This window comes from Rhinopithecus bieti, unplaced genomic scaffold, assembly GCF_001698545.2.
Source record: "Rhinopithecus bieti isolate Rb0 unplaced genomic scaffold, ASM169854v2 scaffold_1673, whole genome shotgun sequence".
In the NCBI taxonomy this organism is placed as follows: Eukaryota; Metazoa; Chordata; class Mammalia; order Primates; family Cercopithecidae; genus Rhinopithecus; species Rhinopithecus bieti.
Window position 1 is genome coordinate 6,492,546 of NW_016804690.1, and position 23,001 is coordinate 6,515,546.

Here is a 23,001-nt window from a genome sequence, read left to right on the forward strand (position 1 = left end):
GAATCATTCTTTTTTTTATGTCTTCTCACATCCACTAACAGTATCTTTTTCCATAGCCCTATCTCACAAAAATACAAATAAAATAAAATTAGTGACTACCAATTAGACAGTACAAATGTTTTAAGAATGGGGATACAGAAGATCTTAAAAGGTTCCAAAAAGAAAAGAATCAGAAAGGGGCAGAACAAGCCCCACTGAACTCTCAATGGCCAAAAAAAACAAAGGAAAAGAAAAAGAAGGAAGGAAGAAGGAGAGAAGGAAGGAAGGAAGAAGGCAAGGAGGGAGGAGGGAGGGAGGGCTTGAGGCCAGAAGGAGGAGGAGGGAGGAGGGAGGAAAAGAAAGGAGATAGAAAGAAAAAATTTCTCTCAAACTTCTGAGAGAAAATTACTTTCCAACATGGACATCTATGTTCTACTAGTTTCTTGTGGCTGCCATAACACATTACTACAAACTAGGTAGCTGAAAACAAGAGCAATTTACTCTCTCACAGTTCTGGAGGCCAGATGCCCATATCTGGCAAAGCCTCACTCCCTCTTGGGGCTTCAGGGGAGAACCCATCCTTTTCTGTCTCCTCCAGCTTCTGGTGTTTCTTGGCATTCTTTGACATGCAGCCACATCACTCCCACCTATGCCTCCATGGTCACACTGCCTGCTCCGCTTCTGTCTGTCAAATCTCTCCTATGTGTCTAAGAACACTTGTCACTGGTCTTAGGGCCTACCCGAATAATTCAGGATTACGTCTTCATCTCAAGATCATTAACTTAATTGCATCCGCAAAAACCCTTTCTCCGAATATTGGAAGCCATTTATCAGGCCAATATATCAATAAAAAATAAGGACACCTATACTCTCTCCCAGAATGCTGGTAACTGTGCCATCACTAAAATGCAGGAGAAAGCCAAGAGAAAAGAAGACATTTAGTTCAAAAAAACAGAGGATACTGCATAGGAGAGAGGCAAATGGAATTCCCAAGAAGGGGATAAAGCAATGTTGCAAAATGACAGTGCACAGTAGGTAAAGAACAACCAGTTTAGATAGCAGCAGCAGGATGACCACAAGAAATATACTACTGAAAAGGGTTTAACACTTCGGTTGAAGAGTGTGGAGGGATTTTGGCAAATACAAAACTAAGAAAAATAAAGGCAAATGATAACTCCAGGAAAATAAAAATTGTAACAAAGCTGAAGAAAGTAAGTATTATTATTGTATAGTATTTTGCTCAGCAGTGAACAATATTCACATTGAATACTAGTATTCAATCTAGTATAAGAAATTTTAATATACTATGTTGGAAGGACAGAATATGGAGAGGTGTGAGAAAAACCAACTTCATCCTCCATAAAAGATAGTATCTAGTATTGTAAAGAAATAGTGTAAATATTATTTAAGATATGGAGGTAAATATCGGAAGAAAGAACTAAGAGTTGCCTAGGTGTAGAGAACAATGGAAAAGGGCAGTGGTTATTTTATTTAATCATAAATTCACTTTTCACACTGTGCTCCTATTTCTTTGATAATAAAACTCTAATGCAGAAAAGATTCTAAGAAAAATGACTTGTTCGGCCAGGCACAGTGGCTCATACCTGTAATCCCAGCACTTTGGGAGGACAAGGCAGGTGGATCACCTGAGGTCAGGAGTTTGTGACCAGCCTGGTCAACATGGTGAAACCCTGTCTCTACTAAAAATACAAAAATTAGCTGGGCATGGTGATGCACACCTGTAATCCCAGGTACTCAGGAGGCTGAGACAAGAGAACCGCTTGAACCCAGGAGGCGGAGGTTGCAGTGAGCTGAGATCACTCCACTGCACTCCTGCCTGGGCGACAGACAGAGACTTTGTCTCAAAAGAAAAAAAGAAAGAAAGAAAGAAAAAGAAAAATGACTTGTTTGGGCCCTATCACAGTTAAAAAACATTTGCCACAATGTCTGTTTCTTATACCTTGAAGAAACATGAAAGTTCTATAAAAATTATTTTTTTAAAAAGTGTTCTTTAAAATAAATTCCCAAGTCATGTGTACATTAGGAGAAAACAAAACCAAACACCAAAACCACTCCTAAAGTATGGTTAACTATAATGGGCTCAACCTATATAACCTATGTTATATTATTACAATTCTATCCATATTTAATATAAAACTCCTGCCTCTTTTGGTTATTGAACATAAGACTTTAACATCAAAACTGAGTAACACATTTAACTGGGAAAAAGAATTGAAATCATTAAAATGAAGGTGTTTCCAAACTGGTATCCTGATAGCTGACTGTGAATCTAGTTTATATGGGGGTGACCTCTAATTTTAGAGACTTCACAATATTAGGAATACTGAATTTAAAAATCTGTGCTCTGCATATCATTACAGCCCAGGGAAGGGACAACAGTAAGATTTCTTTTGTTCCATGCTATGATGAGAGAAGGAACATCTATGAGGAAAGAGTACAATAGCTACGGTGCTAGGACAAGGTTAAATATAAGAAAAAAATGGCAAATATTGTTTTCTACTTACTTAATATCTTCCTTTATTTAGTTCATTCATCAATGATTCAATTCTAAATAGCACTTGGCACACCAAATCTACGCTCACTTTTGCCACCCTGCCTTCCCTTGAACTACATTTAAAGTTCACCTATTTCATATGATGATCTATGCTCTAAATAACTAGTACACAGTTACTCTGAAATTCCCCACACACAGGGGTAGCCACTTAATGTACATTTTGTTAGAACTGGTGTAACTAATGTTAACGTGTACTCGACATACTAATTTAGAATTTGCCTACTATCAAGTTAATCTTGCTTACTTATTTACTTGAAGTCATTTGTCCATTGTCCATCTTAATTGTTAGATTTTAAAGGACACAAGGATAACACCTGGTAGAAACAGGTCCTTAGTAAATATGGTTTTTTGTTTGTTTGTTTGTTTGAGATGGAGTCTCGCTCTGTTGCCCAGGCTGGAGTGCAGTGGCACGATCTTGGCTCACTGCACCCTCTGCCTCCCAGGTTCAAGCAATTCTCCTGCCTCAGCCTCCTGAGTAGCTGGGATTACAGGTGGGCGCCACCATGCCCGGCTAATTTTTGTATTTTTAGTAGAGACGGGGTTTCACCATGTTGGCCAGGCTGGTCTTGAACTCCTGACTTCATGATCCGCCGGCCTAGGCCTCCCAAAGTGCTGAGATTACACGCATGAGCCACCGCATCCAGCCAATAAATATGTTTTATATCAACAACTGATCCAATCTCAAATAGTATGGTACTTTCATAGTTATTCAGATGCAAACTCAAGCAAAATTTTTTTAAAAGGAATCTGTTTTTCCATAAATATGCAATCAAAATGAAAACACATATTTTTAAAAGAAAAAGATATGTCAGGGTATTGGTGGCATGGGGCAGGGTGTTCTAGAAACAAATTACTTTTAGAGTAAAACCACTTTGGCTTAAGTCTCAAGCAATTTTTGACCTTGTCCCAGAATTACAAATACTGTGATCACTGAAGTAGAAAAAAACAAAGTCAAGGGCAAGTGTAAATGCTAAGAAAAAAATACAACGCCAGTGGAAAGAATCTGTTGTACATTTTCATAACTCATGAAAGAAATAATCCCAAAGCAAAAGTATGCGCTTCTATAAAATGTTATTTTGAAACCAATAGGAAAAAGAAAAAAAATAAGTCTCTTCATCTTTCCACTAGTTCTTTACCATCCAATGCTGCTGAATCTTTCTAACTCTTACGGTAAAAGGTTACTAGTGCGAATACAGCCTATTAAGGCTTTTGAACTAAAAAGTATAAATCCGCAAACACAGTGTTCATGTATTTACAAGCACTTCTGATAAACACTTTAAAATAGCAGCACTAGTGAGAACTATTATTATATAAATATACAATTTGAGCCCTTTGATTTTAAGAGACAAGTAGATTCAAAAACTTTTGTCAAAATTGGGTAAAATATCAACTTAATCAAGAAACTTTAAAAAATGCTCCAACCCTAGGCTAGCATAAAATTCCTAACTGCTCTTCTTGCCCGGGTTTCAATTATTTTCCCAAAATACAAACAAAAAATTTATGACAGAAACTCTCATTTCCTGACTGATTAAAAGTACCTTTGGTTTTGGCAACAGAAATCAAGCCATCAAAATACAACTACATATTTTGCTTTTTAAAACGATAACAATAGAAACCCACCCCTTGCAAAATTAAAGCACATTTCAAAACCTTTCACTTTCATTAAAAAGAAACTACTGCCTGGGCATGGTGGCTCACACCTGGAATCCCAGCACTTTGGGAGGCCGAGGCGGGTGGATCACCTGAGGTCAGAAGTTCAAGACCAGCCTGGTCAACATGGTGAAACCCCATCTCTACTGAAAACACAAAAATTAGCTGAAGGTGATGGTGCACACCTGTAATCCCGGCTACTTGGGAGGCTGAGGCAGGAGAACTGCTTGAACCTCGGAGGTGGAGGTTGCAGTGAGCCGACATCGTGCCACTGCACTCCAGCCTGGGCCAGGGAGCAAGACTCAGTCTCCAAAAAAAAAAAAAAAAAAAAAAAAAAAGAATGAAAGAAACTACTGAGGTCCACAAGCCAAAAGGGCTGGAGAAGCAAAGTTCTCATGCCAAAGGTCATAGAAAGTATTTATGCTCTTAATCTCTCAACCAAACATCACTAAAGATGCCTCAATGCAAGAATGACTTTCTACCATTATTTCCTAAAACTCTCTGATTCTTCATATTTTATAAGTTACACACCATCACAATTACTTCTATGGGTAAAGTCTGAAATTAAAGCTGTGGCTCACACAGGCTTCTCTTCTTCAAAATGCACAAAATGGCAGGATTTCAGATAAGAGCGAGGCAAGCCCTATCTCTAAAGACTGTGGGCACGGAGAAATTTTAATAAAATCTGGGGGAACAAAAGAACCCTGTAATTCTGTAGTCTGCTTTTCCATCTCAAGACTCTAGTTTTAGAGCTGGAAGTCTGATACACTGAATCCTATATGAAAGTTTTACCTGTTTGGCTTTTGGTTTCTTTTGGCTTGAAGCAGTCTCGTTTGTACTTCTATCCATTCCTCTCAAAACACTGATGAAATCTTTCTTGGAAACAGTTGATATCAACTTAGCACGCTTTCTCATAGAACTTCCAGCTTCCTTAACCTTTTCATCAACATTCTTTTGATGTTTCTGAACAGCATTAAATAATTGCACCACACCCCTATAGAATATAAAATGACCAGAACAATGTAGTTAAATAATTACACTAGAATACAAACTCTGAGGATAGGAAAATGTATTTTACTGTCTAGTAAAGAGGCAAGCATTTAACAAGTACTCAAAGAGCTGGATAAGTGGTTAAATACATTTGATAAATACATCTGAAAAATCAATATACATTTCAATGAATGAATATAAATTTCTAAACAGATAACAAATGTGGATTGGTACATAACTTTGTGCTTCACTCCAGGAAAGATTTTTCTGGATCTTAATTTCATCTGTAAATTGGAAAAATAATACCTGAGTAGCTTAAAAAGTATTTAGCTACATTATCTGTAACTCTTGTGTTATGTATGAAACTATTTTAAAATTCTACTTTAAAAAAGACTTACTTTAAAAACTATGTTCTGCATTTATTTGAGTTTATTCAAAGATAAATTCTGAAAATTAAGACCTGCAACATCCAATACAGGAGCCACAAGCCACATGTGGCTAGTGAGCACTTGAAATATGACTGTTATGAATTGCCATGTGCTGTAAATGAAAACACACAGCAGATTTCAAAGACTCAGTATGAAAAACAGAATCCTTAAATCTTATTAATAACTGCTTCATAGTGACTACATGATGAATATTTTGAATACTGAGTTAAATAAAATATTATTGAAATTAATTTCACCTCTTTCATTTTACATTTCTCATTGTGGCTATAAGAACATTTTAACTTACATATTCAATTACAAATGAATGTAGCTGACATTCATTTCTCCTGGATAGCATTGATTTATACCGTTAAGATCCCTTCCAGCTCTAAAAGTCTGCAATCTATGAATTTTCTTGCCCTAGTAAGAGGCAATCTGCCTCTTCCAATAATTATTGGGCCTTGCACATCCCTGTACATGGTTGCTGGATTTTTCAAGAATGAATGCACCTGACTGCTCTTTATCCAGGCCATTTCTCAGGGTTGTGTTTGTAGGAAGTGACCTTGAGGAATGAGGTAATGTCTCCCCCTAGACAAAGAGCAGGCTTGTTACCAATCAGTATAAAAGTGCTAGATTCCCAAGCACAGTGTTCCAGCTCTTACAACACAACATACTGCACATGCGGGCATCCATCTGGGACACCTACACTCCCTCTATGGGACAAAGGAAACAGTGAGAACATGAAGCTCTGCTACTGCTTTTGCCATCAGTAATAAAGTCTTTTGTCTTTGACCCAAAGTGTCTTGTCTTCTACCAGCATCCAGGAAACTTAAACAGGCTAGCTTATGAGCTTATATAAGGAGAGTAAAATTCCAGACCCTTCACAGTAGTGACAGGACCAGGGTGAGGCAAGGGAGGTGCCCAGGACATGAAATTTAGGAGGCACTCACTCTCATGTACTGAGTCTGTACTTTTTTAAGCTCTGTGTATGTACTAATCCATTTAATTATCAAAGAAACCCTATAGGCTAGGTATATTATCCTCTATTTACAGATAAACTGAGAGAAAAAGAAATTAAGTAGCATGCCCAGGGACACATTGCTAGTAAGAGCCAGTACTAGGATTTGAACCTAGCAGTCTGGCTCTATCACTGATGCTCTTATTCACCACACCACGCTATCACACTGTGTAACACTGAGATGGATTAGAAAATGACCAAAATAATTTAGGTAATAAGAATTTAAAAGTAATTCTGCTAAATATAACTGCTACATTCTTTAGCAGCAGCCCAAATGTTATCTCCTCTGTAATGCTTTCTCAAACTCTCCCAGACATTCTCCTGTTCTATGTTCCCAACACATAGACACAATTCTATTCTCAAAGAGACTGTAATTCCTACAAATGACCAGGCAAGGACCACCCAGCAGCCACCATATCCTATTTGTCTTTGGACACAGAGGGCATCGAGTAAATGTTTGGTGCCAATGATTAAATAAGCAGAATAAAAAGATAGCTTGAAATAGCTGTAATGTGTAATGTATTATGCCATAAATATAATGCAAGATAAAAATCATCATCGAGTACCATAAATTTAGACAAGCATCATAAGAGAAATGCAGTAAGAGGTCTGATTACACAGTTCTCGTGACTATAAAAACAAGATGATCTGAAATAGGTTCATACCAAATATACACTTAGCACATTATATTCTTGCCTCATGAGACCTGGAAAATCTTTGGTTGAATTCAGTGTTGAACAGGCAGGCTTAGATATATATCACTTGGCTCTGAGAAAGGCTGAGCTTAAGAATCAAATGAGGTCAAAAATAGAATCACTATCAAAGCTTTAGTCTACTTATTTTTTAAAGGGCAAAAACACTGCCTTACCTCGTTGCAATTCGCTGAAGATTTCTCTCTGTCTCTTTGTCTTGGACAACATCTGGCTTTACTCTGCACATCATTTCCCACTCCAGCCTCTTATCACGCTGCGTTATAAATATTGTTATGTGAAAGAATATTAGATATTTCTGAAAGTGCAGCAAACATTGGTATGATACTCTGTGAAAGGGTGAAGGTAATAAATCATTCTGGCTTAGTTTGTCAGGGACTTTTAAAAAAACACAATTTTAGGGGTTCAGCTTCGAGAGCCTGTGGTTAGCACTCAGTGTGTCATGCGAGAGGCACAAAGTGAGTTTCTGTCAGGCCTTCTGACAGCAGGGGCCTGGAGAGCTGCCAGCATATTCGGCCAGGCAGTACAAGATAGGGTGTGAGGGAGCCACATGCCTGCTCTGCCATCACCAGATCATCAGAAGGAAGCATAAGGAAGATTCCAAACTATCCTCTTTGAAAATTAAAAGTTTATCTTTACTTTCAGAAAATGACTTCCTCGGTCATCAGAATTATTACTAAGAAAATGTATCAGCTTTTAAAAGAACAGCATCGTATCCAGATACTTATATAATGACTATTTTTCTATGCACAAAATCATTTAAATCCATTTCTCCTCTAGTAGCATATCTGACCAATACTCTTGCCATATATGGTTAATCGGTTGTAAGCTATAGCAAACGGTACAGAAGCAGAAGGGGAGGTGGGAAATAAGAAAATCCCCTAGGTAACATAATTTAGTTGGAACTCGTCTTTAGATAGTATACTGGTCCCAGGAATCTGATTTGATAACATTGCTTGTTCATGTCTCCTTCTCAGCCCAACATTTAACCAAATATCAAATATAATGATATAATGAATTAATCACCAAGAAGCTGGCAAGCACCAAAACCAGTAATAATGTTTTTATTAAAAATTTTTTATCTTGCCTTTACTCATCTATTTCTCATTTTGTATTAATGAAAGTGTCTAATCACAGTAAAACCAAATTATTGTGCTCAATATAAAGATTAGCCTGATAGCTTTCTAAAGAAATAGATCTTCTAACCAGACAGTTCATTTTAATGGTCATGAAATTCACTGTCAGATTATGAGAGGAATTTATTTTAAAAATCTCGCTTTTAAGTTTGAAACAGTCAATTCTTAATTATATTCAGTACTCAAAGGATAATATGTATGCTTAATTCTGAAATACTTTTAACTCTGAAATTTATTTTTGTATTTATCATTAGAAATAAGTAACTGATATATTGGAAAACCATAATAGTTAAATTAGGAAATAATAATTACGTATACTCTTCTAAGAAATATACACAAAGAGCATTTGTAGCTGCCAAGTCTTGTTTCTGGTATCAACACATGCGCTTTCACGCATTATGGAAATAGTATCATCTCTAGCACTCAAAGTTTTGGCCTAGAGCAGAGTTACAGACTCATTCCTCTTGGCTTCAAAATGTTCTTGCCCTCACTAGAACTCTGGGACCAGAGGAAATTAAAGATTCTGATATTATTGAAGCCTCTTCTAGCATTTGCCAGATAATAAACAAAGACTCAAATTTTCAGTTGAAAAGCTAGCTGTAAGATTTAAAGACAAAACTTATCTTAAATAATGTACAATAAGAATATTGAATTAATAATAGAATATGCCATGTTTCTAAGAGCAATACTTAAAAATTTCCACCTTTCACACAGAGCAACCTGTATTAAGAACAAAGAAACATTCATCTTGAAACAAGATAAGGATATGGTAAACATAAAAGAAATACGTGTCAATTCAAACCTACGTTTCTTTCATTTTTACCTATGAAGTGACTTTGGTAATTAGTACTTCTATGTTGCCAGTACATTTGTAGAAAGGTATTCTTCTTTAATTAAAAAAAAAAAAATGCTTATTTTAGTAACCAAGTATTTTAGACGGAGATCATCAAGTACAGGTGATATGAAAACCTTATCATGGATTTTTAGCTTTTATAATACACAACAAATTTATGTACAACTTTTGATCTTTAATTAATAGATTATACCTAGTCTAACATCTGTCATCAGTAGTTCAACAAAAGCATAATAAATTCAAATTTATCCAACACTGATTTGTATCACAACACTGAAATAATCCATTTTCAGAACTACAACCAATCCTTGAGTTATGACATCTTCACAGATTCGTATTGTTAAATAAGTTTTGGCGGCCGGGCACAGTGGCTCACGCCTGTAATCCCAGCACTTTGGGAGGCCGAGGCGGGTGGATCACGAGGTCAGGAGATCGAGACCATCCTGGCTAACACCGTGAAACCCCGTCTCTACTAAAAATACAAAAAAAAAAATTAGCCGGGCGTGGTGGCAGGCGCCTGTAGTCCCAGCCACTCGGGAGGCTGAGGCAGGAGAATGGCGTGAACCCGGGAGGCGGAGCTTGCAGTGAGCTGAGATCTGGCCACTGCACTCCAGCCTGGGAGACAGAGCGAGACTCCGACTCAAAAAAAAAAACAAAAAAAGTTTTGGCCAAAAAAAAAAAAAAGTAACTAACATGCTTCTTAGTTCATAACCTAATAAAGTTAGCATGCAGACAGCTAAAACAAATAAAATAGGCTCAGGAATCACTACCATGTGTATAATTACTTGATTTTAAAAAGATGTTTCCTCGGCATTTACATTTCTATTACTTTGCCTTTGCATAGATTATTAAAAAGTGAACATGCTCAATGGAATAATTTAGACTAAATTCCTAAACATAACCTTAGTTATCCACCTTCACATAAAAAGCAAGCTAAAAACTGGAATGTTAATTGGACAAACACTGCAAGAAACAGTTCGGTCAAGATTAGAGCTAGCCTAGACAATCTAATCTACGAGACAACTGGTGAAACACACCTGTTTTATTTTCTCTAGTCTTTCTTGCTTTAACTTTTCTTTTTCCTTTTCCAGCTTCTTATTTTTGACCAGAATAGTAGGTTTACTTTCAGGAGTTTTCTTGTTGAGGACTTTAGCCATGGCATCTGCCCAGCCCGTATTAGTCCCAACACTTGATTCTCCGTCATTCTCATTTTCTTTGTCACAGGGCTCAGCATCACCCTCACTGTCAGCTTCTACTGCATCATCATCAGAATAAAAGCGGTCCTTTTCCGATCCACAGCTTCCTACAGAACCTAAGAGTAAAAGCAAATTAAATTTTAATATCCTAGGCAGAGGCTGCCAAGGCCCCCGGAACCCTTCCTGGTGCTCTGCCTGTCCCCATTTTTGCAAGGGGGGTACTTTTCTGAGTCCCACAGCTACAGTAATGATGAAGAGCAATAGGACCATCTTTCCCATTGCCATCAGCTCCCAGAGACCCAGCCCAGCCACATAGACAAGGGATATCACAGCAGCTTCCAAACCCAGGACCCACGCAGCAGGAACAGATCCAACAGCCTCTGCCACGTCCCTGTTGTCAAAATGGTGACTGCTGACATGGAGCTGGTGCAAGGTATATCAAGTACATGAACCCTAATTGTGTCACTAAACTAATGGAAGAGGCTAATGAAGGCTATTAAAACAAATAACAGAAAACTTTAATAAGAAAATGGTACAGTATTATCAGAATAAATCTTCTAAGAGATTTGTCCCAGATACTTAAAATTCTGAATTTGTGTGCAGAAAAAAAAGCCTAAAACTTAAAATCAGCCTCATATGAAAGAATTTGCATATAACATTAGAAAACTGGGCATTTTAACATTTTTGGGAAAAAAATTATCTAACAACATGCCCAAGACACTAGATTCAACTGTAACGCTGAGGACTGAATGAAAATACCAAGTTCTGAGTTGAAGATACAAATGTGTAAGTGTACCACTGAATTTTATCATGCAGAACTACCAAAAAAAAGAAGCACCTACAGGTTACCAGCAAACGAATTCATCATTTAAAATTCAAATGGATGAGGAGGATTAGCAGAAACAATAGTCCAGAAGGTGGCTTGGCTTGCAGATCAACTTGCTGAGCAGCTCTGGGTAATTTAAACTTTCAGCATTTCTCAATTTCTTAAATTAAATGCACTTTAACAGCAAGATCACAAGCACCCAACACAGCATGCATGCATCTCTATGATCCAGAGCCCTCTGGAAAGCTTCTGTTCTTCAGAAACCTACAGAACTTACTAGGAAATACTTCGAAGAAGACAATCATCCAATAGGTTAGTAACTTGGAGTGGTTTTTAATTAGCAGAAGAAGAACTAACAAAGAAGTCTGAGAAGTCGACAAAGAAGAAAACTCGGTAATATGCAAACAGCTGCCATTTAGCGTCTTTGGGTAAACAACTGCGCGTTCTTTGGATGACTCCAAAACTAGTCGAATCTCAAAGGATTATTATGGAAAATGCCATTACCTGAAACTTTTCCTATCAAAGTACCTCTACAAATGTAACAATATTAGTAGTTTAATTACTTTTTTAAATATTGATATACTTGCATTAAGATCAAATACTATTTAAAGTAACACTAGAAGAAAAAGGCCAAGGCATAAGCAGGTTTCCTGCTGCTCCTTACTTTACTCAATTCTGTTTCACCCACCCAAATCAGAACCTTCACTTAAATGCAGAGGATTAGAAAGCAATCCATATGCCAGAAGCATTGCAGCATTTCAGTGAGGCTGCCCTAGGTCCATTTACCCTTACCAAAGCCAAGCATCAGAACCATAACTGCTGCTTCTACCTTCTGAGAAGTCTATTGATTGAGTCTTGCTGTTGCTTCAAAATTATCTGTTCTTCAACTCTGAGGCTTAATTTTTTCTTTAAATAATTTCAATAAAATATTCATAATTTGCCTTTAAACATCCTCTCAGCCTTTTTATATCAGCTTACTATTATGACCAAAGTAAATGGAAGAGAGTGCATAGTCAAGTATTACCTTCTGAGTGATCCCCTCTACTCTCTTGACTTTAAGCCATAAAAAGACCTGAGTTTTAGCAAGTGATTACAATACTTGCAATTTGTGCATTATTTTGGCATAATCTTTATTTTTTCAGTGCTGAAAATTCATGAAACAAATAATGATGTAAAACATTAATACATTTCAAATAAAATTTATAACAAATTAGAAAGTAGGAAATAAAACATGCCTATATAAAACGAATCTCGAGCATGAGTAAAACTGAAGTATCTTCAAAAAATTAACTGAACATTACATAACAAAGAAAATAACATTTCACAATTTTAAAAGCATGATCTTAAAACATAAAGTGCCAACAGTGTAAAAGAAAATGTTAAAACAAGAAATCACTTGCAATTATCATGCTAATAGAGCTGCATATTTCTTAATAAAGAGAAAAAAATTAATAAAAACATTTAATTTGAAGCNGAAAGTAGGAAATAAAAACATGCCTATATAAAAACGAATCTCGAGCATGAGTAAAACTGAAGTATCTTCAAAAAATTAACTGAACATTACATAACAAAGAAAAATAACATTTCACAATTTTTAAAAGCATGATCTTAAAACATAAAGTGCCAACAGTGTAAAAGAAAATGTTAAAAACAAGAAATCACTTGCAATTATCATGCTAATAGAGCTGCATATTTCTTAATAAAGAGAAAAAAATTAATAAAAACATTTAATTTGAAGCTTTTTCTGTATCTTATACACTGGGTCAATTTAAGAAATATGAACACATTTGTGACTCTGGGCTTTAACATACAAATATAGTTGATATATAAGAGTCTTATTATTGCCCATAACACTAAAAAAAAAGGTATCTAAATTAAAAGCTGGCAGTACTATTAACCAATTCAATAGAAGACTGAATTTTTTTATTTCAGGGCCACAAAAGTTTTCCCCAAGAAGCATCTCCTGGGACCAGTGTACCCTCGAAAGTACACTGGAAAACAAAGTCTGGAGAATATAGTTAGCTGAAAGCTATATTATTTTAATATTATATATGTTTTACTCTTCAGAGTCAGTAGCATTACACAGAAACTAATAACAAAATAATTCTTAGAAAAGGTCCTTCCTGTAGTGAGTATTCAACTAAATGTAAGGAGGCAAGATGGCTTAAAAGTTTGGGTCAATAAAAAATATCTTGGTGATTAAAAGCAGAAAAACCATGACAAACTCCTGGGAACATGTCAAAACTGCAACACTGACATCTAGTGTTTGACATCCAGTGTTTTGTCCTGATGTATTCACACACAAACTGCTGCAGATTTCATGTTTTTCAATGGTACCGTAAAGGCAGCCAAAGCAAGCCAAAACACTTTCTGATGATGTAACCCACTCCCATTCCCCACTTCAAAACCATGGCTATTTTCTTTGGTGCATTTCTTTCCCAGCTTGACTACCACAACATGCATAATATGAACACACAATAAATCCATGAAAAGTTTATAGCACCATTTTATACAACCTACACTCACCCCACCAATTAAAAAAAAAAAAATCTAGAAGAATTCCCTTAAGTCATGGTTTTATTTTATTATTTTCTTAAAGAAGGTCTATCTCAGAAGTTTTAATCAGGTATTCACTGGCAATGAAAATTACAACATTTAATATAAACAAATTTTAAAAATGCAAAGTAATGAGGTCTCCCAACTAAAAAAATAGGATTTACTTCTAGGATATCAAAGATTATCACTATGCAAATCAGAAAATAGAACTGGCTCAAAATATTATTATATCCTAATCAAATGAGGTTTTTTAAAAATTTTCCACGCACTGATCTATAACAGCAAAAGCAGATATATCCAGGTATCTAAGGGCATAGACGGAAATCAACAGACAAGTAAAAAATGCCTTTGAAGTCCTGTGTGTTGCCTTAAACATTAATTTTGCATTCTACTATAAAAATCTAGAAATTAAAGGACTACGAAGGATGCTTATTGAAGTAATGACTACAAGTTCCAATCATGGTAGTGTTCTCTATCAAAGCTGCTCAGTAGCCACTAGCCACAAGAGCCTATTGAGGACTTCAAATGTGGCTAGCACAACTGAAGAACTGAATTTTTATTTTCTTTAATTACCTTAAATTTAAATCACATGTGGCTAGAGGCCACCATAATGAACAAAGCAGGGCTAAATCTCTGACGTACTGAGGTAGTCATAAGGCATTTCTTACCTCCTGCTGCCTTTTTCTCCAAACCTCCAGCTCCCTTTCAAACTTGCCATCTGTTCCCTGACCCCACATATGAATGGTTAGCTGCAGGCAGGAAAGTGAGCCGTTTTCCATAGCCTGGGATAAAGTTTTAAGAAGACTCACAGTCCCTCGACATTCACTGAGCACTCATGAGTGATGGGCAAGAAAGAACAAAGGAAAAATCTAAATCTAGATTTCTCTCCGTGAAGAACTCAGGAGTTTAGCAGGGTGGATAAATTACATAGCTAAATTGCAATAGAATTTGTAGGTGTTCTAAAAGAAAAACAATGAGGAAAGGGTGACCAGGGATATCTGGGATGGCTTACAGAAAGTTTTACAAAGATGACAGATGATATTCAAGTTGTTTCTTAAAGAGCAAAGCAATAATTTGAATGAAAAAAGAAAGGAGGAAGCCAAGGAAGTAAGATTCCATAACCCAAGCCAGTTGATCAGATGGCAAGATCACTGAACCTAGAACCAAACACATCCTAGATTTGAGTCAGTGCTCTGTATGAAAATTAAGATTACTATTGTAATCATATTATTACTGGCACTCCAGACAGAAGAAATCAGCATGTTCAAAGGGATGGGAATGTGAAAGATGATGAAATATTTACAAAATGACATGAAGTTAAGACTGGCTGAAACAAAGATTTGAGAATTGGATGGAAAAAAAAATGGGCATAAAGAAAGTAAGATTGGGATTTCATAAAAATGTGATTTATGATCCAAGAAATGCAATACACATCAATTCCAAGATTAAAACCAAGTAGTTTAAAAGTTCATACTCCAGGTGTGTGCTTCCAATAAAAGGCCAAATAGCTGGAATTTTTTCTCTCTTAGCACTTATCTTAAGTCCCTACTTTTAAAAACATTCTCTATTACAGTTTTTCTTTTAAAATGTAAATACCATCTGAAAGTGGTAGGCCTATTGGTCAACCTTTCACACCTTTAAAATTTGCCCTAAGTCAAACAGAACTCCTGGTAAAAACATGATTGAGGACAGTTAGTAGGGGACAATGAAGTAAGGCTACCAGGATTCAATTTCAACTCCAGACACAAATCTAAGTGGCTTTTCTGACATTAAGTCTTCTGCCTGAGTTTCCTCATCTGTAAAAATAGGAATAAAATGGTACTTCATTGGGTTTTCATAATTAAAATATATAAAGTTCTTTGAGTGCCTACCTCTTAGTAAGCACCCCTTAAATGCTGATTATACACCACACGCACATGCAGAAATACACTCACAGGCACACATAATGGGAATTTTTATGTGGCTGTGGTAGAGAAGGAGAAAGAAACAAGGAAGAAATGCCTCTGGTATTGGGAATCTGGAATTCATGTGAGGTGTTAAATGAGAAGCTTTAGATGACTAGAGAGTTATAGCATAGGGGTTAAGAGCTCAGATTATCGAATTAGACTTGGGGTGTGATGTTCTGATTCCAGTACTTTCTAATAGCATAGTTTTGGGCAAGTGACCTAACCCTTCTGTGTCTCAGTTTCTTTATCAGTAAAATAGGGATAAACACAGTAACTACTTCACTGGGCTGCTATGATGATTAAATAAGATAACACATGAAAAGCGCTTAGTACAGACCTGGCACAATAGTAGGCACTAAATAAATGATAATCAGTAATCAGAGGACACACAGAGAAGAGAGGATCTCAAAAGCTTAAAACTGGATGTCAAGAAAAGAGGGAAAATAAATGTGACTTCAGTTATAAAACTGCTGCCTAAGTCTTGTTATAGTTTATAACTCGTATGCCAGAGAATCATGCAGGCCACCTTTCACTTATTTCACGAGTGGCCAATGTCTCTGTGCTACAACCTTTTCAAAGTACTGTAAAATGATACTAACTAGCTAACACGTAGTTAGAGCTAGGCACTATTTATAAAGCACTTTTTATGTATTATCATTTCACAACACTTCTTTTCTTTTTTTGAGACAAGGTCTCACTTTGGAGCCCAGACTGGAGTACAGTGGCACAGTCTTAGCTCACTGCAGCCTATCTCCCAGGCTCACGCAATCCTCTCCTTTCAGCCTCCCAAGTAGCTGGGACTATAGGCATACACCACCACGCTCAGCTAATTTTTTTGTAGAGATGAAGTCTCACTATATTGCCCAGGCTGGTCTTAAACTCCTGGGCTCAAATGATCATCCCACCTCAGCTTTCCAAAGTGCTGGGATTCAGGAGTAAGCCACCACATCCAGCTCATTTTGCAACATTTCTATGAGTTGCTTTTATTATTGTATTTACACAGGTGATGATTCTGAAGCTTAGAAAAGTTAAAAACATGCCCAAAGTCAAAAAGGCAAAGCTAACGGGGCTGTCGACTTGTGAGACACTACAAAGTTTTGTATCAGAGATTCAATTTGGACTAATGTGTACTGAACTAATGTAGCTACTCATTAAATATTTTAAAACATCGTTTAATGAAGTTTGAATTTAAAAAATTTCTATCTAAGCCTCAGTAAAGGTGAACAGTCTACTCCCTGTCCTCCTTCTGATTTTACCTAAGTATACATATCCCCCTACTTATTCAAAGCTCTATAAAACTACTGCTCCCCATTCAGCTGTAAATCATCTCTTCTGCTCATGCCACATGGTCCTTCCTGCCAATTACTAAATTTGGAATATTCAAAATTGATGCTTTAAAACTTCAAAAAAAAAAAAAAAAAAGCTACCTTTGAAAAAAATGAAGTCATCCCAGGTTTCCATAAAATAACTAAAATAAAATGATAGTGCTACCATGGGAAACACTGTCAGATGTGATTACATGTGCTATTGGGCAAGCCAAAACAGATAGACTCTGGAAATAGTCTGTTTCCTGAGCCTGTCTTATAAATTGCTAAACCACTCAAGTAGGACTATGATATACTTCATTTCTTAGGCATGTTCCTTTGCTATTTTAAGTAACTTAAATGATAAAGGAGGCTATAAGCTACAGTTTGATGAAAAGCACATTTATCTGCTAGGTTATTATATCTTAAATACAGCATTGTAGTTTATCAAAAATGAAGTGATATCTCCTAGGACCTTCTAATCTGAATTGTTATCAAGTCTTGTGTTATAAGTAGATGGCCGTTTTTCACATACATAACCAGAACAATTCAGGTTTTTTAGCTGCCTGGAAAACCTGAAATGATCCTCCTTATTATTTTATGGCCATATGGGCACATTCTATGAGGGAGGAGTCAATTAGATCATGGCCCGAGTAACAATCAAGGCTTCTTTCTTTTAACCTGGGTTGATTTACAGGCAACAGAAGCTTCTGCCGCACCCTGTCCCAAGACTACAAGCTTAAGAATCTGGTAAGAATTGCATCTGAACTTCCATAAATCTGAGTAGCTCAAGGATAACCAAAGGTAGAGGCTATCATCTTACCCTTTATCATACTTGGTATCATCAACCACTGTTCTCATTTTTTCACCTGAGGTGATTTACTGACTAGGGATGCTGTTTTTCTGTTTTTGGGTTTTTTTTTTTAAAGACTACAAGCTTAAGAACCAAGTATATATTGTATCTAAACTTCCAACAAGTTATCAGGTCAATAAATCTGAGTAGTTCATGAATAACTCAGGTAGGGGCATCACCCTCCCCTCTATAACACTTGTCATTTACATATTACTTAAAATGCAGACTGTAGCACTTTACCTTCTGTGATACTGTGAAATATATATTTGGTCAACTCCTAAAATCCTTGGAATCTCCAAAGGAGTGTCTTTTTGTATGCTAATAATTGAGGGATGGTAGTCCCAAAGCAGATTCAGGATCAGGGTTGGTCACCAAGGCAGATGCACCAAGACAGGATTAGAGGTTTGGGACTTTCAGCTCCATTCCCCAACCTCTGGGAAGGGAGTGAAGCTGAAAGTTAAACGGATCACCTCAATGATTTAATCAACCATGCTTATGTAACGAGGTCTCCATAAAACGTTCAAGAAAACAGGGTTCAGAGAGCTTCTGGATAGCTGAACTCCTGGAGGTTCCTGCAGGGCAGCACACCCAGGGAGGGCATGGAAACTCCACACTCCTTCACCCTATACTTCACCCTATGCATCTGTTCATCTGTATCCTTTGTAATATGCTTTACAATAAACCCATAAACTTAAGTGTTTCCCTGAGTTCTGTGAGTTGCTCTAGAAAATTAATCAAACCCAACGGGAAGATTGTGGGAAGCTCAATTTTAAGTCAGTTGGATGGAGGTTCCAGAGGTCTGGATTTAGGACTGGTATCTGAAGGGTTTAGGCAGTCTTATGAAGTTGAGCCCTCAGTCTGTGGGGTCTGACACTACCTCCAGGTAGATAATGTTGAGATGAATTGGAGAGCAAACAACTGGTATCCACTGCAGAACTGATTACTTGCTTAGGGTGTGGGAAGGAATCCATACACATTTAATCACAGAAGTCTTCTGTGATGATTGTTGCTGCTGAGTGGTTGAGTGAGAAAACAGAGAAAAGCACACTGAGTGGTGTTTTTTTCACATTCACCTGCTGTATATCCCTAACTCATGATCCCCTTCAATTTTACTATGATCAAATTTCAAATTGTACTGACAGTACTGCAATTCAACAAAAATTCAATCTGAGTCATTTTGCTATTATTCAAGATGATACATATAACTGCTAATTTTACCTCCACGATAATCTAGTATATGAGAAGAGTATTAAAAAAATCATGTTAACACAAATTTCCAATTTATTCAGTGAATAAATGGATATCGAGTACTACACCATGAATCAGGCTCTATGCCAAATTGAGATATAGCTGTCATCACAACGACAAGGTCTCTGTCCCCACAGAACTTAAGAAACTTCTGCAGTCTAACAATACTTGAGTTTTGAGTTTTGTTCTAATGAAAGCACACTATTCTATCTTTCTTATATAATATGTCAAAAGAAATTAAAGCCAGAAAAATAAAATTCAAACAACATATGGGTTATATCTGTGTGTTTTCCATGAAACTCAAGTAGCATCTTACTAAAGGAAGTTTTTCAAATGTCAATATAGGGCACATCCTTACCAATTTTTATAATCCAGGTAAAATTCAAAGATAAGTGTCTGATTCAGTACTGGCTGATAAAACAAGCCAGTACTCTTTAAATATATCTATAATTTACACACTGATTCCTCATAGGTCTGAAGCCTCTGCCTTTATAGTTTCTCAGTACTATCATCTAAAAGTTTTTGATAACTGAATAGTTTAACCAAGAGCACATGTATACAACTACCTGACTAGAAAATCCATCTCCATGGATCACCTTTACAGAAACATTTAATTTCATGAGAGGAAAAAATAAATTTCTTATATTAAATAACAAATTCTGAGTTAAACCAAACAAGAAATGTCCCATCTTTAACCAAAAGACCTATATTACTAAATTTATTAAATAAAGAACTCTTTAACCAGGCGTGGTGGTGTGCACCTATGGTCCCAGTTATTGGAAGGCTGAGGCAGGAGGATTGCTTGAGCATGGGAATTGGAGGTTATAGCGAGCTATGATCATGACACACTGGACACCAGCGTGAGCAACATACCAAGACCCTGTCTCTAAAAAATAATAAGAAAAAAATGGTTTTAAAATAAGTAAAATAAATGACCCTTTATTATTTATCTGTATTGCAGAGATAGGATAAGTTGTAAAAGACAAAGTGGAAGAGACATTTAAGTTGAAACCTAAAGGATAGAGAAAAGCTGGTTAAGAGAAAGTAAAGAACAAAAAGAGTATGCCAGTAGAGTACCATAAGCACAACTAGAAAGACAGAGAGCAGACTGTACTCCAGAAACCAGTTCAGAATGCTATGACCCTAGTCATCTAGGGAATGATAAGATGTGAGCCTGAGAGGCAAGAGTGGTCAGATCACATAGGTTGGGTATGCAGACTGTTGCCAGTTCACAAGGAGATTCAGTCAGCCAATCGCTGTTATTTGTGGATTCTGTATTTGAGAATTCACCAACTCAGTAAAATGTATTTGTAACCCCAAGTCAATACTCATGGCACTTTTGCAGTCATTCACAGACATGCTTAGAGCAGTGAAGGGTTGGAGTCTCCCTACATGCACACTCCTAGCTGAGGTTGAAGAAGGAGACACTCTGCCTTGTTTCAACTTTCTCATTGTAAACTGGTGTTCTTCCTATAGACTATTTAGTGCCACATATTTCCATTTCTGTGCTTTTTCTTGGCTACAGCAATGTTTAAAATGGCCCCCAAGCATAATGCTGAAGGGTTGTGCAGTGTCCCTAAGCAAAAGGATGCAATGTGCCTTTCAGAGAAAATATTTGTTGAATAAGCTTTGTTCAGGCACGTTATTGGCCATGAGTTCAAATGTTAATGAATCAACAAAGTACATTAAATATAATTATTATCATCCACTTCCTCTAACAGTATAGTATGCCCAAAATGTATGGTGCTATGAGTTTACATTAAAGTTCGTTGTTTGAAAAGCTGAAGGCTGGGTGCAGTGGCTCACGCCTATAATTCCAACACTTTGGGAGGCCAAGGCAGGAGGATCACTTGAGCCCAGGAGTTTGAGAACAGCCTGGGCAACATAGTGAGACCCATCTCTACAAAAAATAAAAAATTAGCTGGGCATGATGGCACACACTTGTGGTCCTAGCTACTTGGGAGGCTGAAGTGGGAGGATTGCTTGAGCCTGGGAGGTCAAGACTGCAGTGAGTCCTGATTATGCCACTGCACTCCAGCCTAGGCAACAGACCCAGACTTTGTCTTAAAAAAAAAAAAAGGGGAGGGGGCGCCGGGCGTGGTGGCTCACGCCTGTAATCCTAGTACTTCGGGAGGCCAAGGTGGGTGGATCATGAGGTCAAGAGATGGAGAATATCCTGGCCAACATGTTGAAACCCCATCTCTACTACAAATACAAAAATGAGCTGGGTGTGGTGGCATGTGCCTGTAGTCCCAGCTACTTGGAAGGCTGAGGCAGGAGAATCTCTTGAACCTGGGAGGCGGAGATTGCAGTGAACTGAGATGGCGCCACTGCACTCCAGCCTAGCGAAAGAGTGAGACTCCGTCTTCGGGAAAAAAAAAAAAAGGAAAATTCAATGATTTCTCTTTTTTTTTTTTTTCCTTTTTTTTTAATCTCAGAGTTTTGTTTCTAAAATTTATTTATTCATTTTTGAGACAAAGTCTCACTCTGTCAGTATCTTGGCCCACTGCAACCTCTGCCTCCCAGGTTCAAGTGATTCTCATGCCTTAGCCTCACAAGTAGGTGGTACTACAGGCATGCACCACCATATTGGGCTAATTTTTTGTATATTTTTTTTTGGTAGAGATGGGGTTTTGCCATGTTAGCCAGGCTGGTCTCAAATTCCTGACTTTAAGTGATCTGATCACCTTGGCCTCCCAAAGTGCTGGGATTACACGTGTGAGCCACCAAGCCTAGTCTAAAGTTTTTATTTTTTGAGACAGGGTCATGCTGTGTCACCCAGGCTGGAGTACAGTGGCACAGTCACAGCTCACTGCAGTCTCAAACTCCCAGGCTTAAGCAACCCTCCCACCTCAGCCTCTCATGTAGCTGAGACCACAGGCACATACCACCCACATCCAGCTAGTTTTTTCCATTTTTTTGTAGCGACAGGGTCTCACTATGTTGCCTAGGCTGGTCTCAAGACTCCTGGGCCCAAGCAGTCCTCCCAACTCAGCCTCCAAAGTGCTGAGATTACAGATGTGTGCCCCGACATGTGGCCAAGGAAAATCAAATGCTTTCTTTCTGAAAAACATACCAAGTGGAGCTCTTCTTTGTCTTTAAACAAAAACACACATAAGGCTGTGTGCGGCGGCTCATACCTGTATTCCCAGCACTTTGGGAGGCCAAGGCAGGTAGATCAATTGAGCCCATGAGTTCAAGATCAGCTTGGGCAACATGGCAAAACCCCATCTCTTCCAAAAATACAAAAATTAGACAGGTGTGGGTAGTGCACGCCTATAGTCCCAGCTAATCTGGAGGCTGTGGTGGGAGGATGGCTTGGGCCAAAGAGGCAGAGGTTGCAGTGAGCCAAGATTGCACCACTGTACTCCAGCAGCCTGGGTAGTAGAGCCAGATCTCGTTTCAAAAAAAAAAAAAAAGAAAAAACCCCCACATAAGACAAGGTTATGTATTGACAAAATGACAAAAATGTTCTGACCAGAGACTCACAGGAGCCTACAACTGTACTTCCCCTAAAAGCAATGGTTCACTAATTCAGGGATTCAGGGTTTCCTGCAACTTTACTGAACATTATTGTAACTAGAATCAACTGTGAATTCATAAATTGAGAGCGAGCATTTATAAACTTTTATAGTAATTTGATATTACCATGATGTGCAACAATGTGGTCATGTTTCCAGTTATTCTTTTTCATTGATTTTTTTTAAACACCTATCTATGACAGATTGGAGAT

General features: G+C 37.4%; 1 protein-coding gene across 1 annotated transcript in view; it reads right to left on the reverse strand.

The window, feature by feature from the left end:
* Positions 1 to 23,001, reverse strand: part of RRP15 (ribosomal RNA processing 15 homolog) — a 46,386-nt gene that overhangs the window by 18,607 nt on the left and 4,778 nt on the right. Inside the window, exons 2-4 of the mRNA XM_017870019.1 lie at positions 10,377 to 10,651; positions 7,509 to 7,606; positions 4,997 to 5,198 (exon numbers count right to left, since the gene is read on the reverse strand). Of these exons, the coding sequence (XP_017725508.1) occupies positions 4,997 to 5,198; positions 7,509 to 7,606; positions 10,377 to 10,651 (575 nt within the window). The remainder of the gene's footprint in view (positions 1 to 4,996; positions 5,199 to 7,508; positions 7,607 to 10,376; positions 10,652 to 23,001) is intronic.